The sequence below is a fragment of the Leucoraja erinacea genome, chromosome 37 (genome assembly GCF_028641065.1).
Source record: "Leucoraja erinacea ecotype New England chromosome 37, Leri_hhj_1, whole genome shotgun sequence".
Classification (NCBI taxonomy): Eukaryota; Metazoa; Chordata; class Chondrichthyes; order Rajiformes; family Rajidae; genus Leucoraja; species Leucoraja erinaceus.
In genome coordinates, this window is record NC_073413.1 from 3,968,708 (window position 1) to 3,983,383 (window position 14,676).

The 14,676-nt window shown below is 47.3% G+C and overlaps 1 protein-coding gene across 1 annotated transcript in view; it reads right to left on the reverse strand.

Annotated features, from left to right (window-relative positions):
* Positions 1–14,453, reverse strand: part of LOC129713799 (neuronal pentraxin-2-like) — a 35,171-nt gene extending 20,718 nt beyond the window's left edge. Inside the window, exon 1 of the mRNA XM_055663105.1 lies at positions 13,632–14,453. Coding sequence (XP_055519080.1) covers positions 13,632–14,285 — 654 coding nt within the window. The 5' untranslated portion in view covers positions 14,286–14,453. The remainder of the gene's footprint in view (positions 1–13,631) is intronic.
* Positions 14,454–14,676: the final 223 nt, after the last annotated feature.

The window sequence follows — 14,676 nt, forward strand, 5'->3', positions numbered from 1 at the left end:
TTTAACCATTTCTCTTTCCAAAGCTGCTTCCTGACCTGCTGAGTATTGACAGCATTCTCAGTTTATTTTATCATTCTCCTTCAAGATGTTAAGTATCACAGGGGTGTCAGGGGTTATGGGGGCGAAGGCAGGAGAATGGGGTTAGGAGGGAGAGATAGATCAGCCATGATTGAATGGCGGAGTAGATTTGATGGGCCGAATGGCTTCATTCTGCTCCGACAACTTATGAAATTGCAGGGCGGCACGGTGGCGCAGCGGTAGAGTTGCTGCCTTGCAGCGCCGGAGACCCGGGTTCGATCCTGACTACGGGTGCTGTCTGTACGGCGTTTGCACGTTTTCCCCGTGACTGCGTGGGTTTTTTCCGAGATCTTCGATTTCCTCCCACACTCCAAAGACGTGCAGGTTTGTAGGTTAATTGGCTTGGTATAAGTGTAAAGTGTCCCTAGTGTGTGTGTGTAGGATGTGCGGGGATAGCAGGTCGGTGCAAACTCGATGGGCCAAAGGGCCTGTTAACAGAGCTGTTTCTCCAAACTAAACTAAACTGAATTCTAAGTTGTTCTAAACTGCCCAGAACATGAAATAAGTTGCTCATGGGGCAGTAAATGTCCTCACATCTTTAGTTCTTCATCTGTTATTGTCATGGTTTCAACATTTCGTGAGTTATTTATGGTTTATTGGGCAATCATGAGGTTTTTTTTTGCAGAGAGATCAGTGCAGTTTCCAAACAGTTTTCACCATTCAACATAAATGGCAGTGTCCCCTCTCCAACCGTTAAAAAAATAATTCTACATTTATACGGTGGAAAGGACTAGTCGACAAACAATTGTTGAAATTCTTTGTAGCTCAGATTCTGTTTTTGCTTTTGTTTCTCTAGTTTAAGGAGGTTTTGATTTTCCCTTTTTTTTCTTTTTTCTCTTTTTCTCTTTTTGCTTTTTATATATATATATATATGTTTTCTTTTAAACATTTAACTATATTTACATAGAGGTCTATATTCAATGTGTATTTTGACACTGGACTCCTATTTAGGTTATCGAAACATAGAAACATAGAAAATAGGTGCAGGAGTAGGCCATTCGGCCCTTCGAGCCTGCACCGCCATTCAATGTGATCCTGGCTGATCATCCAACTCAGTATCCTGTTATTAATGTAACCCTGATCCCTATATATCAATATCATTGATATGTTTATCATTATTCTTTTGTTTTGTTTTTGTTCTTGAATAAAAAGCTAATAAAAAGATTTTAAAAGAAACTGTAGTTTGGTTTAGTGTAGAGACAATGGAAAGACAATACAGGATTACAATCGAGCCATTTACAGGGTATAGGTAATAGATAAGGGAATAACGTTTAGTGCAAGGTAAAGCCAGCAAAGTCCGATCAGGATGGATGCTGTGCTGAAGCAAAGACAAGAATTTCATTGTCCCATCTGGGACACATGACAATAAAACTCTCTTGAATCTTGAATCTTGAGTCTGAGAGTCACCAATGAGGCCAATAGTAGCTCTCTGGTTGTGGTAGGATGATTCAGTCGCCTGATAGCAGCTGGGAAGAAACTGTGTGGGAAGGAACTGCAGATGCTGGTTAAATTGAAGATGGACACAAAATGATGGAGTAACTCAGCGGGACAGGCAGCGTCTCCGGAGAGAAGGAATGGGTGACGTTTCGGGTCTGGAGAAGGGTCTCGACCTGAAACCTTCTCTCCAGAGATGCTGCCTGTCCCGCTGAGTTGCCCCAGCTTTTTGGGAAGAAACTGTCCTTCAAACTAAACTAAACTAAACTAAACTAATCTAAACTAAACTAATCCGCCAATACCATAATGCTGTGTAGGAGGGAACTGCAGATGCTGGTTTAAACCGAAGATAGACACAAAAAGCTGGAGTAACTCAGCGGGACAGGCAGCATCTCTGGAGAGAAGGAATGGGTGATGTTTTCGGGTCGAGACCCTTCTTCAGGATGCTGCCCGGATTAGAAGGCATTAGCTACAAGGATAGGTCGGACAGACTTGGATTGTTTTCTCTGGACTGCCAGAGGTTGAGAGGAGACCTGATGGAAGTGTATAAAATGATGGGAGGTATAGACAGGGTAGGCAGTCAGAACCATTTTTCCCCAGGGAAATGCCAAAGACAAGAGGGCATAGCTGTAAGATCGGAGGGGGAAAGTTTAAAATGTGTGTGTGTGTCATGTTTAGAGACTCAGGGGGTCCTGGGTGCCAGGGGTGGCGGTGGAAGCAGATAATAGTTGTGGCGTTTAACAGGCTTTCAGATAGGCACATGAATAGGAAGTTTAGTTTAGTTTAGTTTAGTTTACAGATACAGCGCAGAAACAGGCCCTTCGGCCCACTGGGTCCGTGCCGACCAGCGATCCCCGCACACTAACACTATCCTACACCCACTAGGGACAATTTTTTACATTTCCCAAGCCAATTGACCTACAAACCTACACGCCTTTGGAGCGTGGGAGGAAACCGAAGGTCTCAGAGAAAACCCACGCAGGTCACGGGGAGAACGTGCAAACTCCGTGCAGGCAGCGCCCGTGGTCGGGATCGAACCCGTAAGGCAGCAACTCTACCGCTGCGCCACCGTGCTGCCCTGAAAGTGGAATATTATGCATTTTTATCCTTAGGCTTTGCAGATTGGTTAATGATGTTCTCTCTCCTGTGGATGCCTTAAAAGGCTTTGCCGAAGGGCAAGACATCAAACTGCAGGAAGAAAATGATTACATCCATTATTATCTAAATGGTGGCCAATTGGGAAAGGGGGAGATGCAGCGAGACCTGGGTGTCATGGTACACCAGTCATTGAAGGTAGGCATGCAGGTGCAGCAGGCAGTAAAGAAAGCGAATGGTATGTTAGTTTTCATTGCAAAAGGATTTGAGTATAGGAGCAGGGAGGTTCTACTGCAGTTGTACAGGGTCTTGGTGAGACCACACCTGGAGTATTGCGTACACTTTTGGTCTCCAAATCTGAGGAAGGACATTATTGCCATAGAGGGAGTGCAGAGAAGGTTCACCAGACTGATTCCTGGGATGTCAGGATTGTCTTATGAAGAAAGACTGGATAGACTTGGTTTATACTCTCTAGAATTTAGGAGATTGAGAGGGGATCTTATAGAAACTTACAAAATTCTTAAGGGGTTGAACAGGCTAGATGCAGGAAGATTGTTCCCGATGTTGGGGAAGTCCAGGACAAGGGGTCACAGCTTAAGGATAAGGGGGAAATCCTTTAAAACCGAGATGAGAAGAACTTTTTTCACACAGAGAGTGGTGAATCTCTGGAACTCTCTGCTGCAGAGGGTAGTTGAGGCCAGTTCATTGGCTATATTTAAGAGGGAGTTAGATGTGGCCCTTGTGGCTAAGGGGATCAGGGGGTATGGAGAGAAGGCAGGTACGGGATACTGAGTTGGATGATCAGCCATGATCATATTGAATGGCGGTGCAGGCTCGAAGGGCCGAATGGCCTACTCCTGCACCTAATTTCTATGTTTCTATGTTTCTATCAAACCTATCGATAAATAGTCTGAGCTTCAGACATTAGAGCTACAGTACAGAAACAGGCCCTTCGGCCCGCTGAGTTGTATCTCCAAACTAGAAATAAGACAAATCAAAAAATGCTGGAGTAACTCAGAAGGTCAGGCAGCATCTTCGGAGAACATGGATGTTGAGACCCTTCTTCAGAGTCTGTGGACTATCCATGTTCTCTGGAGATGCTGCCTGACTTTCTGACCCAACCTGAGTTGCTCCACAGCACTTTGTGTAAGGCAGCAAGAGAATGCATTTCCTTGCATCTTAAATGATGAGGTGGGATGTAGTCACGGCTTGAGTCGTGTTGTGATCTCGCACTGACTAAACAGCGGGCGTTAGCAGTCTCTTGGCTGGGTTCCCGTTCAATTAGGAGTTCCCATCTCCATTAGCAACTCAGAGAGCGGTGAGAGGCCTAACAAGCACCAAGTCCCAGCGGGTTTCAAAGCAACATAATCACACACAGGACACATCCTCTGCACTGGCTAATTCACTAAACGAGGCAGTGTGCGTCTGCAATCAACTCAATAACCTTTCCCTCTCGAAACAAAGAGCAGAATTACAAAATCGTACGAGGAATAGATGGGCAGAGTCTCTTGCCCAGAGTAGGAAACATGTTCCCCACGTTGGGGGAGTCCAGAACCAGGGGTCACACAATTTAAGAATAAGGGGTCGGCCATTTACAATTGAAATGAGGAAAAGCTTTTCCACCCAGAGAGTTGTGAATCCGTGGAATTCTCTGCCACAGAAGGCAGCGGAGGCCAATTCACTGGATGTTTTCAAGAGAGAGTTAGATTTAGCTCTCAAGGCTAACGGAATCAAGGGATATGGGGGGGGGAAAGCAGGAACGGGGTACTGATTGAGGATGATCAGCCATGATCATATTGAATGGCGGTGCTGGCTCGAAGGCCCGAATGGCCTTGCTCCTGCACCTGTTTTCTATGTTTCCCTCTCTCGAAACAAAGAACAGAATTACAAAATCATGAGAAGAATAGATCGGGTAGACACACACACACAGTCTCTTGCCCAGAGTAAGGGGAATCGAGGACCAGAGGACATCGGTTTAAGGTGAAGGGGAAAAGATTTAATAGGAGTCTGAGGGGTCACATTTTCACACAGAGGGTGGTGGGTGTATGGAACAAGCTGCCAGAGGAGGTTGGCGAGGCTGGGACTACCCCAACATTTAAAAAACAGTTAAACAGGTGCATGGAAAGTCAAAGGCAGGAAGGTGGGACTAGTGTAGCTGGGACATGTGGGCCGGTGTGGACAACTTGGGCCGTTGATCCTGTTTCCACACTGTATCACTCTATGACTCTAGAACAGGCAGGCAAATAGACCACAGGACATATAGATGATGTGCGTTTTGGAGGCTCAGAGTCCATTCAATGCTGAATGGCGCATGGGTGAAGTTTCTGCCTCACAGCACCAGAGACCCAGGTTCGATCCTGACTACGGGCGCTGTCTGTACGGAGTTTGTACGTTCTCCCCATGACCAAGTGGGTTTTCTCCGGGTGCTCCGGTTTCCTCCCACACTCCAAAGACGTGCAGGTTTGTAGGTTAAACGACTTTGGTAAAATTGTATATTGTCCCCGGTGTGTTGGATGGAGGCAGAATCGAAGGGCCGAAGGGCCTGTTTCCGCGCTGTAATTTCTGGATACTAACGGAATTGAGGATCGTGGGGGGCTGAAGATCAGCTGACATCTTATTGAGGAAAGACACAAAGTGCTGCAGTAACTCAGCGGGTCAGGCAGCATCTCCGGAGAACATGGATAGATGACATTTCAAGTCGGGACTCTTTTTCAGACCAGGATCTCTGATGGGTCTCGACGCACCACAGGCAGCCTGAACATCATCTGTATAAATGTTCTCCAGGGATGCTGCCTGACCCGTCGAATCACTCCAGCATTTTGTTTCCTTTTTGAGTAACTATACAACTTCTTCTGCCGTTGTACAAGGCTCTGGTGAGACCACATCTGGAGTATTGTGTACAGTTTTGGTCTCCTAATTTGAGGAAGGACATCCTTGTGATTGAGGCAGTGCAGCGTAGGTTCACCAGATTGATCCCTGGGATGGCGGGACTGTCATATGAGGAAAGATTGAAATGACTAGGCTTGTATTCACTGGAGTTTAGAAGGATGAGGGGAGGGGGGGATCTTATACAAACATATCAAATTATAAAAGGACTGGACAAGCTAGATGCAGGAAAAATGTTCCCAATGTTGGTCGAGTCCAGAACCAGGGGCCACACAGTCTTAGAATAAAGGGGAGGCCATTTAAGACTGAGGTGAGAAAAAAAATTTTCACCCAGAGAGTGGTGAATTTGTGGAATTCCCTGCCACAGAGGGCAGTGGAGGCCAAGTCACTGGATGGATTTAAGAGAGAGTTAGATAGAGCTCTAGGGGCTAGTGGAGTCAAGGGATATGGGGAGAAGGCAGGCATGGGTTATTGATTGGGGACGATCAGCCATGATCACAATGAATGGTGGTGCTGGCTCGAAGGGCCGAATGGCCTCCTCCTGCACCTATTTTCTTTGTTTCTATGTTTCTATGTAACCTCTTCTGGGGAGATGCTAACTGCATTTCATTGTCTCTGTAATGTACACTGCACAATGACAATAACGTTTACAGGATCGCGTGACTGCAACACTTCCTGTGGTAAAGGTCATGGTAAAGGCATTGTCCTTACATAGAAACATAGAAACATTGAAATTAGGTGCAGGAGTAGGGCCATTCGGCCCTTCGAGCCTGCACCGCCATTCAATATGATCATGGCTGATCATCCAACTCAGTATCCCGTACCTGCCTTCTCTCCATACCCCCTGATCCCCTGAGCCACAAGGGCCACATCTAACTCCCTCTTAAATATAGCCAAAGAACTGTGGCCTCAACTACCCTCTGCGGCAGAGAGTTCCAGAGATTCACCACTCTCTGTGTGAAAAAAGTTCTTCTCATCTCGGTTTTAAAGGATTTCCCCCTTATCCTTAAGCTGTGACCCCTTGTCCTGGACTTCCCCAACATCGGGAGCAATCTTCCTGCATCTAGCCTGTCCAACCCCTCTAGAATTTTGTAAGTTTCTATAAAATGGGACTCAATCTCCTAAATTCTCAATCTCCTAAATTCTAGAGAGTATAAACCAAGTCTATCCAGTCTTTCTTCATAAGACAGTCCTGACATCCCAGGAATCAGTCTGGTGAACCTTCTCTGTACTCCCTCTATGGCAATAATGTCCTTCCTCAGATTTGGAGACCAAAACTGTACGCAATACTCCAGGCGTGGTCTCACCAAGACCCTGTACAACTGCAGTAGAACCTCCCTGCTCCTATACTCAAATCCTGTGATTACGCCTGTGATTCAAAGAGTGAGATCCATTGATAAACATTGTCAGGCGGGAACCTCTGCTTAAATAACACGAGTCAGAAAGCCCATTAAACCAGTTAAGTTACCCGCAGAGATGATCTCCACTTTAAACCCAGAGCTACAATCTGTAGGGAGCCCTGCATGTGTTTAGTTCCTTCCTGTAACATTGGCTGCACACACAATCTGGACACAGTGACTCACCTCCTATGTCACCCCAGCCTTTACCTCCGCTAATGAGGCATGAGTCAGGAGCAGAAGGGAACATGCTCCGAGCCACTTAACATGACAGGTAATTAGTCCAATGCTCATTAACTCTCCTGAACATTTACTCCTTCGAACAAGTGGTGCAAGGAGTGTATCGACTGCAGAATGCTTTAGCTTAGGAGGGAACTGCAGATGCTGGTTTAAACCGGAGACAGGCACAAAAGGCTGGAGTAACTCAGCGGGACAGGCATCATCTCCGGAGAGAAGGAATGGGTGACGTTCCGGGTCAAGACCCTTCTTCAGACTGAGGAAAAAAAGTCACCCATTCCTTCTCTCCAGAGATGCTGCCTGACCCGCTGAGTTACTCCAGAATTTTGTAACTCCTTTATAACTGATTTTGGTTATAGCGGACAAATCTGTTGTGTCCAAGGCCTCCATTTGTATTGGGAACAAATCACTGGGTCTCTTGTTTCAATGAGTTACCGCTAGGTTGTTGGAGTAAACCTTGTTCTCCGATTAGTTTCACTGTCCTCCTGATTATAACCATATAACCATATAACAATTACAGCACGGAAACAGGCCCATCTCGACCCTTCTAGTCCGTGCCGAACACATAATCTCCCCTAGTCCCATATACCTGCGCTCAGACCATAACCCTCCATTCCCTTTCCCATCCATATAACTATCCAATTTATTTTTAAATGATAAAAACGAACCTGCCTCCACCACCTTCACTGGAAGCTCATCCCACACAGCCACCACTCTCTGAGTAAAGAAGTTCCCCCTCATGTTACCCCTAAACTTCAGTCCCTTAATTCTCATGTCATGTCCCCTTGTTTGAATCTTCCCTACTCTCAGTGGGAAAAGCTTTTCCACGTCAACTCTGTCTATCCCTCTCATCATTTTAAAAACCTCTATCAAGTCCCCCCTTAACCTTCTGCGCTCCAAAGAATAAAGTCCTAACTTGTTCAACCTTCCTCTGTAACTTAGTTGCTGAAACCCAGGCAACATTCTAGTAAATCTCCTCTGTACTCTCTCTATTTTGTTGACATCCTTCCTATAATTAGGCGACCAAAATTGTACACCATACTCCAGAATTGGCCTCACCAATGCCTTGTACAATTTTAACATTACATTCCAATTTGATTAATTTTACTGATTGTATGCCTCGTTGTCACCTTCCCTTCAGCTAACAATTTCTTGAGCATCACCTGCTTTGATCTGTCATCTTCACACCTTACACTTCCATATCTCTAGTCTCCCTCTCCCCTGATTCTCGGTCTGAAGAAGGGTCTCGACCCGAAACGTCACCCATTCCTTCTCTCCAGAGATGCTGCCTGGCCCGCTGAGTTACTCCAGCATTTTGTGTCTATCTTTGGGATAAAAGTAGCATCTGCAGTTCCTTTGCTAAGATGCACACCGGCCAACATGTCCCAGCTTCACTAGTCCCACCTGTTTGCCTTTCCTGTTTATATGGACATCTTATTTATTGTATATTTATTGGCTTTTCCCAATACTGTACATATTTACCTCCCCTTATAAGGATGAAGGGGTAACCTCAATGAAACTTACCGAATAGTGAAAGGCCTGGATAGAGTGGATGTGGAGAGTCTAGGACTAGAGGTCACAGCCTCAGAATTAAAGGACGTTCCTTTAGGAAGAAGATGAGAAGGAATTTCTTTAGTCAGAGGGTGGTGAATCTGTGGAATTCATTGCCACAGATGGCTGTGGAGGCCAAGTCAGTGGATATATTTCAGGCAGAGGTAGATAGATTCTTGATTAGTACAGGTGTCAGGGGTTACGGGGAGAAGGCAGGAGAATGGGGTGAGGAGTGAGAGATAGATCAGCCACGATTGAATGGCGGAGTAGACTTGATGGGCCGAATGGTCTAATTCTGCTCCTATCAGTTTATGAACAGACCGAACAATGGGCAATAATGGACACCATTCCCCGGCCCCCTTAAGATCCCTTAAAAGGAGGGCCCAAAAAAAATCGCCAAGTAGGACAGGCCCTTAAACTAGCTAAGCAAAATATGAGATGCTGTCCCTCCAGTTTGCACTGGGCCTCACTCTTCTTCTGCAGTTGCATAGGGCTCTGGTGAGACCACATCTGGAGTATTGTGTACAGTTTTGGTCTCCTAATTTGAGGAAGGACATCCTTGTGATTGAGGCAGTGCAGCGTAGGTTCACGAGATTGATCCCTGGGATGGCGGGACTGTCATATGAGGAAAGATTGAAAAGACTAGGCTTGTATTCACTGGAGTTTAGAAGGATGAGGGGGGGGGGGGGATCTTATAGAAACATATCAAATTATAAAAGGACTGGACAAGCTAGAGGCAGGAAAAATGTTCCCGATGTTGGGCGAGTCCGGAACCAGGGACCACACACACAGTAAAGGGGAGGTCATTTAAGACTGAGGTGAGAAAAAACTTTTTCACCCAGAGAGTTGTGAATTTGTGGAATTCCCTGCCACACAGAGGGTAGTGGAGGCCAAGTCACTAGATGGATTTAAGAGAGAGTTAGATAGAGCTCTAGGGGCTAGTGAAGTCAGGGGATATGGGGAGAAGGCAGGCACGGGTTTATTGATTGGGGACGATCAGCCATGATCACAATAAATGTCGGTGCTGGCTCGAAGGGCCGAATGGCCTCCTCCTGCACCTATTTTCTATGTTTCTAAAATAGTGGGAGAATCTAGGACCACGATCACAATGAAGGGCCGAATGGCCTCCTCCTGCACCTAATTTCTATGTTTCTATGTTTCTATGTTTCTATGTTTCTATGTTTCTATGTTTCTATTCCCTCCACAGATGCTGCCTGACCCGCTGACCAGCACCTTGTGTCTTTTGCTCAGGATTGCAGCATCTGTAGGTCCTTGTGTCACAGCGAGTGTAATGCTGCCCGCGAGTTCTTGCTGCCAGGCAGGTGGCTGATCTATTACGAACATTATTCCAATAACACTAGCTTGTCGGATGGGAATGGCTCCAGGGCTGTGAAAATACAAACGGTGGAGAACCACTGTTGGCACGGAATACGGATTAGACGAACAATGTGGATGGCCATTGTAAATCAACATCATTCTGCAGGGCAAATTAATTCCGCTGTGTTTGGAGATCTATTTTCTCTACAACTTTAAACCGAAGACAAATGTTCCACAGACTGCAAATTACTTTCCTTGGTTATTATTCCCTGATTTAAATAATATTCTCTGACACCATCATTCATTTTACTGATATGTGGATGCTTCCTCGACATGGCCTTGATTTCAAAGCCACTGGCTTCAATCTCCCAGAGAGCAAAATAAAACCCAGGCAATCTCCGCCTATCCCCAGACTCAACTCTTCCAAAGGTCTAGGAACGAACTGCAGATGTTGGTTTACACCGAAGATAGGCATTTTGTTTTCAGTTACAGCGCGGAAACATGCCCTTCGGCCCACCGCGTCTGCATCGACCAGCGATCCCCGCAAATTAACACTATCCCACACACGCTAAGGACAATTAATAGCCCTGTCCCACGGTACGAGTTCATTCCAAGAACTCTCCCGAGTTTGAAAAAAATCAGACTCGTGGTAAGCACGGAGAATGAACGTAGCGGGTACGTCGGAGCTCGGGGACGTCGCTTAGCGGCTCGTAACGCTAACGGCAGGTACGCAGGAAGACTCGCTAATGGTAGGTAAGCACGGGAAGACTCATGAAGATTTTTCAACATGTTGAAAAATGTCCACATGAGCCCCGAGTACCGACGAGCGGCCATTACTGTAAATCTCCGAGTTTGAATCAGGGCAAACTCGGGAGAGAGAGCTCTTGGAATGAACTCGTACCGTGGGACAGGGGTTTTACACATACACCAAGCAAATTTACCTGCAAACCTGTACGCCTTTGGAGTGTGGGAGGAAATCGAAGATTTCAGAGGAGTGTGTACAAACTCTGTGCAGACGGCACCCGTAGTCAGGATTGAACCTGGGTCTCTGGCGCTGCAACTCTAGGCAACAACTCTACCGCTGCGCCACCGTGCCGCCCATACCTGCAATGTTGGAGTAACTCAGCGGGACAGGCAGCATCTCAGGATAGAAGGGATTTGTAACATTTTGGGTAGAATCTATCGACCTCCACCTTAAAAAATATCCAATGACTTGGCCTCCACAGCCGCCTGTGACAATGAATTCCACAGATTCACCACCCTGTGACTAAAGAAATCCCTCCTCATCTCCTTTCCAAAGATACGCCCTTTTACTCTTGATTGAATGGCGGAGTAGACTTGTTAGGCCGAATGGCCTCATTCTGCTCCAATGACTTATGAACATGAAACGGGAGACACCCCCAGGGAAAGCCCACATGGTCACAGGGAGAACGTACAAACTCTGTACAGACAGCACCGGAGGCCAGGATCGAACCTGAATCTCTGGCGCTGTGAAGCAGCAACTCTACCGCTGCGCCACCGTGCCGCACGTCTTTTTCTTCCTTCATAGTTTGTGGAAACCCACTGTGCATGAACGGACCTCTGCACATCAACAGTCGATGGAGCAAAGGCGTTCAGTTGCCATCAACCATCTGTCCTTCTTAAAATCAGATAATAACCAAGGAGATAAAATATCTTATGTTCAAGAAGGAACTGCAGATGTTGGAGAATCGAATGTAGACAAAATTGCTGGAGAAACTCAGCGGGTGAGGCAGCATCTATGGAGCGAAGGAAATAGGCAATGTTTCGGGCCGAAACCCTGCTTCAAAATATCTTATTCTTTGATTCAGTGTCTGTTTGTTTTTTGTATGGACTGCCTTGGGCTGCTTTAAGGTACCAATAGTCTTACCATAGTTATTGCTGCATGTGTCAAAAGATGGCCAGGGTGTCTTTTGGACCAACGCAATGCCAACAGGTTGTTCTCACCTCTGCTTCTAACTCTGAAACATTGGTGGACAAACCAGGATATTCGTCAGTAGCCCCAACAAGCAATTAATTGAGTTTAAGAGGGAACTGCAGATGCTGGAGAATCGAAGGTTACACAAAAAAGCTGGAGAAACTCAGCTGGTGCGGCAGCATCTATGGAGTAAAGGAAATAGGCAACGTTTCGGGTCGAGACCCTTCTTCAGACTGATGCGGGGGGGGGGAAGAAGAGATGTGTGTGTGTGTGTGTGTGTGTGTGTGTGCGCGTGTGTGAGTGTGTGTGCGTGTGTGCGTGTGTGCGTGTGTGCGTGTGTGCGTGTGTGCGTGTGTGCGTGTGTGCGTGTGTGCGTGTGTGCGTGTGTGCGTGTGTGTGTGTGTGTCAAAGTTTATATATATATATATATATCAGCAACAGTCTACTGTAGCATTGGACTTGTTTTTTTTTATTCTGACCGTTTTGCAATGCGTCAATATTGTTGTTTGCAACACCAATAAATATTTACTGCGGGCCAGTCCAGCGACAAACTGTTGCGGTGTGCAAACAGGCAGGAATAAGCTTTTTTGTGTAGGAATAATATATGTGTGTGTGTGTTTATATATGCAGACAGGCTGTGTGTGTATGTTTGTGTGTGTATGTGAGAGAGACTGTATCTGAACGAGAGAGACTGCGTTTGTGATAGAGAGATGAGTCTGTGTGTGTGTGAGAGAGAGAGAGAGAGAGACAGAGACAGAGACAGACAGAAAGTGAGAGACAGAGACAGACAAAGAGATAGATAGATAGACAAACACACAGACAGAAAGACAGACAGGCAGGCAGACAGACAGACAGACAGACAGACAGACAGACAGACAGATAGATAGATAGATAGATAGATAGATAGATAGATAGATAGATAGATAGATAGATAGATAGATAGATAGATAGATAGATAGATAGATAGATAGATAGATAGAGTAAGTGCGTGTTAGGAAACATGTGTGCTTATGTGTGAGAGAGGACATTTGTGTGAAAGTGTGAGTGGCTGCGTGTGCGTGTGTGTGTAAGGGTCGCCTGTATGTGTGTGTGTGTGGGGGGGAGAGAGAGAGTGAACGTGTCTGTGTGAGAGGGGAGAGGGAGAGGAGAGAGGGAACGTGTTTATGTGTGCGAAAGAAAGAGAGAGCAAGAGAGAAGGGGGGGGAGAGAGAGAGAGAGAGAGAGAGAGAGAGGGGGGGGGGAGAGAGAAATGGGGGAATAGAGAGAGGGGAGATAGAGAGAGGGGGCAGGCAGAGAGGGGGACACAGATCGTGCCTGTACAGAGGGACACAGAGACATTGAGAGAGAGAGAAGAGAGAGAGAGAGAGAGAGAGAGAGAGAGAGAGAGAGAGAGAGAGAGAGAGAGAGAGAGAGAGAGAGAGAGAGAGAGAGAGAGAGAGAGAGAGAGAGACGAGAGAGAGAAAACGTGTGTGTGTGAATGAGAGGGCGAGAGAGAAGGGGAGGGAGAGAGGGAGAGAGAGAAAGAGAGGGAGAGAGAGAACGTGTTTATGTGTGTGAGAGGGAGGGAGGAGAGAGGGAGGGAGAAAGGGAAAGCGAGCAAGAGAGGGAGGGAGTGAACATGTTTATGTGTATGAGAGGGAAGAGAGGGTGAATGTTGGAGTGTGCGTACGTGTGTGTGTCTAGACGGCAGTGCCGCTCACCTCGAGGTGTTTGATGCTGTTCTTCAGGGAGTGGATGGTCCGCTCCAGATCCAGCACTGCCTGCTCCGACTCCGTCTCCGACTCCTCGGCTCCCTCCTCCACACTATTCCTGCCCAGGTCCCACGCGTACTCCTCGGGGTGGTTCTGGAAGAAGCCCAGCTCCTGCCCTCCCTCGCACTGGCTGAGCTTGCCAGTCAGCTCCCTGATGGTGCGCTGGTCGGTGGCGATCTGCCTGCCCTGCTGGCTGACCATCTGGCGGAGCTGTGCCGCCGTGCCCCTCAGCAGCAGCAGGTCCTCTCTGGCGGACGGGGACGGGCAGTCCTGGGCTAAAGGCAGGCAGAGGAAGCGGCTGGCGGTGCCGACCAGCGAGTCCGAGCCGTAGCCCAAGCCAGAGGCTCGGCTTGAGGTGGGTGCTGGAGCGCCTTGGCCAGTTTCAGCACCCTGGATAGTTTCAGGACCGTGGACAGCTCCACGGCCGCCCTGGTTAGCGAGCAGCGACCCGGCTTCGTTTTCAGCACCTTGGACAGCTCCACCGCCGCCCTGGTTAGCGAGCAGCGAGCCGGCTGCATTTTCAGCACCAGGGACAGCTCCCGGAGATCTACCAGGGGCGATGCTTGCAATGATGCAGATCACTGCACCCAGAATTGCAAGCATCCCTGCCCCGAGAAAGACGGTTAGATACTTCAGGGTGCCGGAGTTTGGGGGCCACGACCACCGGAGAAAAAAAAGAGTCGAGTTCACAACAACAAAACTCAAACACAACAAACAGGTCCCGCAGCCCCGGAGTGTGAGGCGCGATTCAGCCAGACGCCAAGTACTATGGCAATCCTTGCAATCCGCTCATCAATCACGGCCCCTAAAAACACGTCATTGCCTCCCAAAGGAGCGAATAACATTCTTAAAAGGGAATCCTTCTTTTTAGCTCAGCAATGATCCTTAAAAGGGCAACACGCTTCGGGTGGAATTGGCTGAGGAAAGCGTGCCAAGGTTTGCATGCCAGCAACATGTTTTCAAACGTGCATGTTCGAAATGGGAGATAGACACA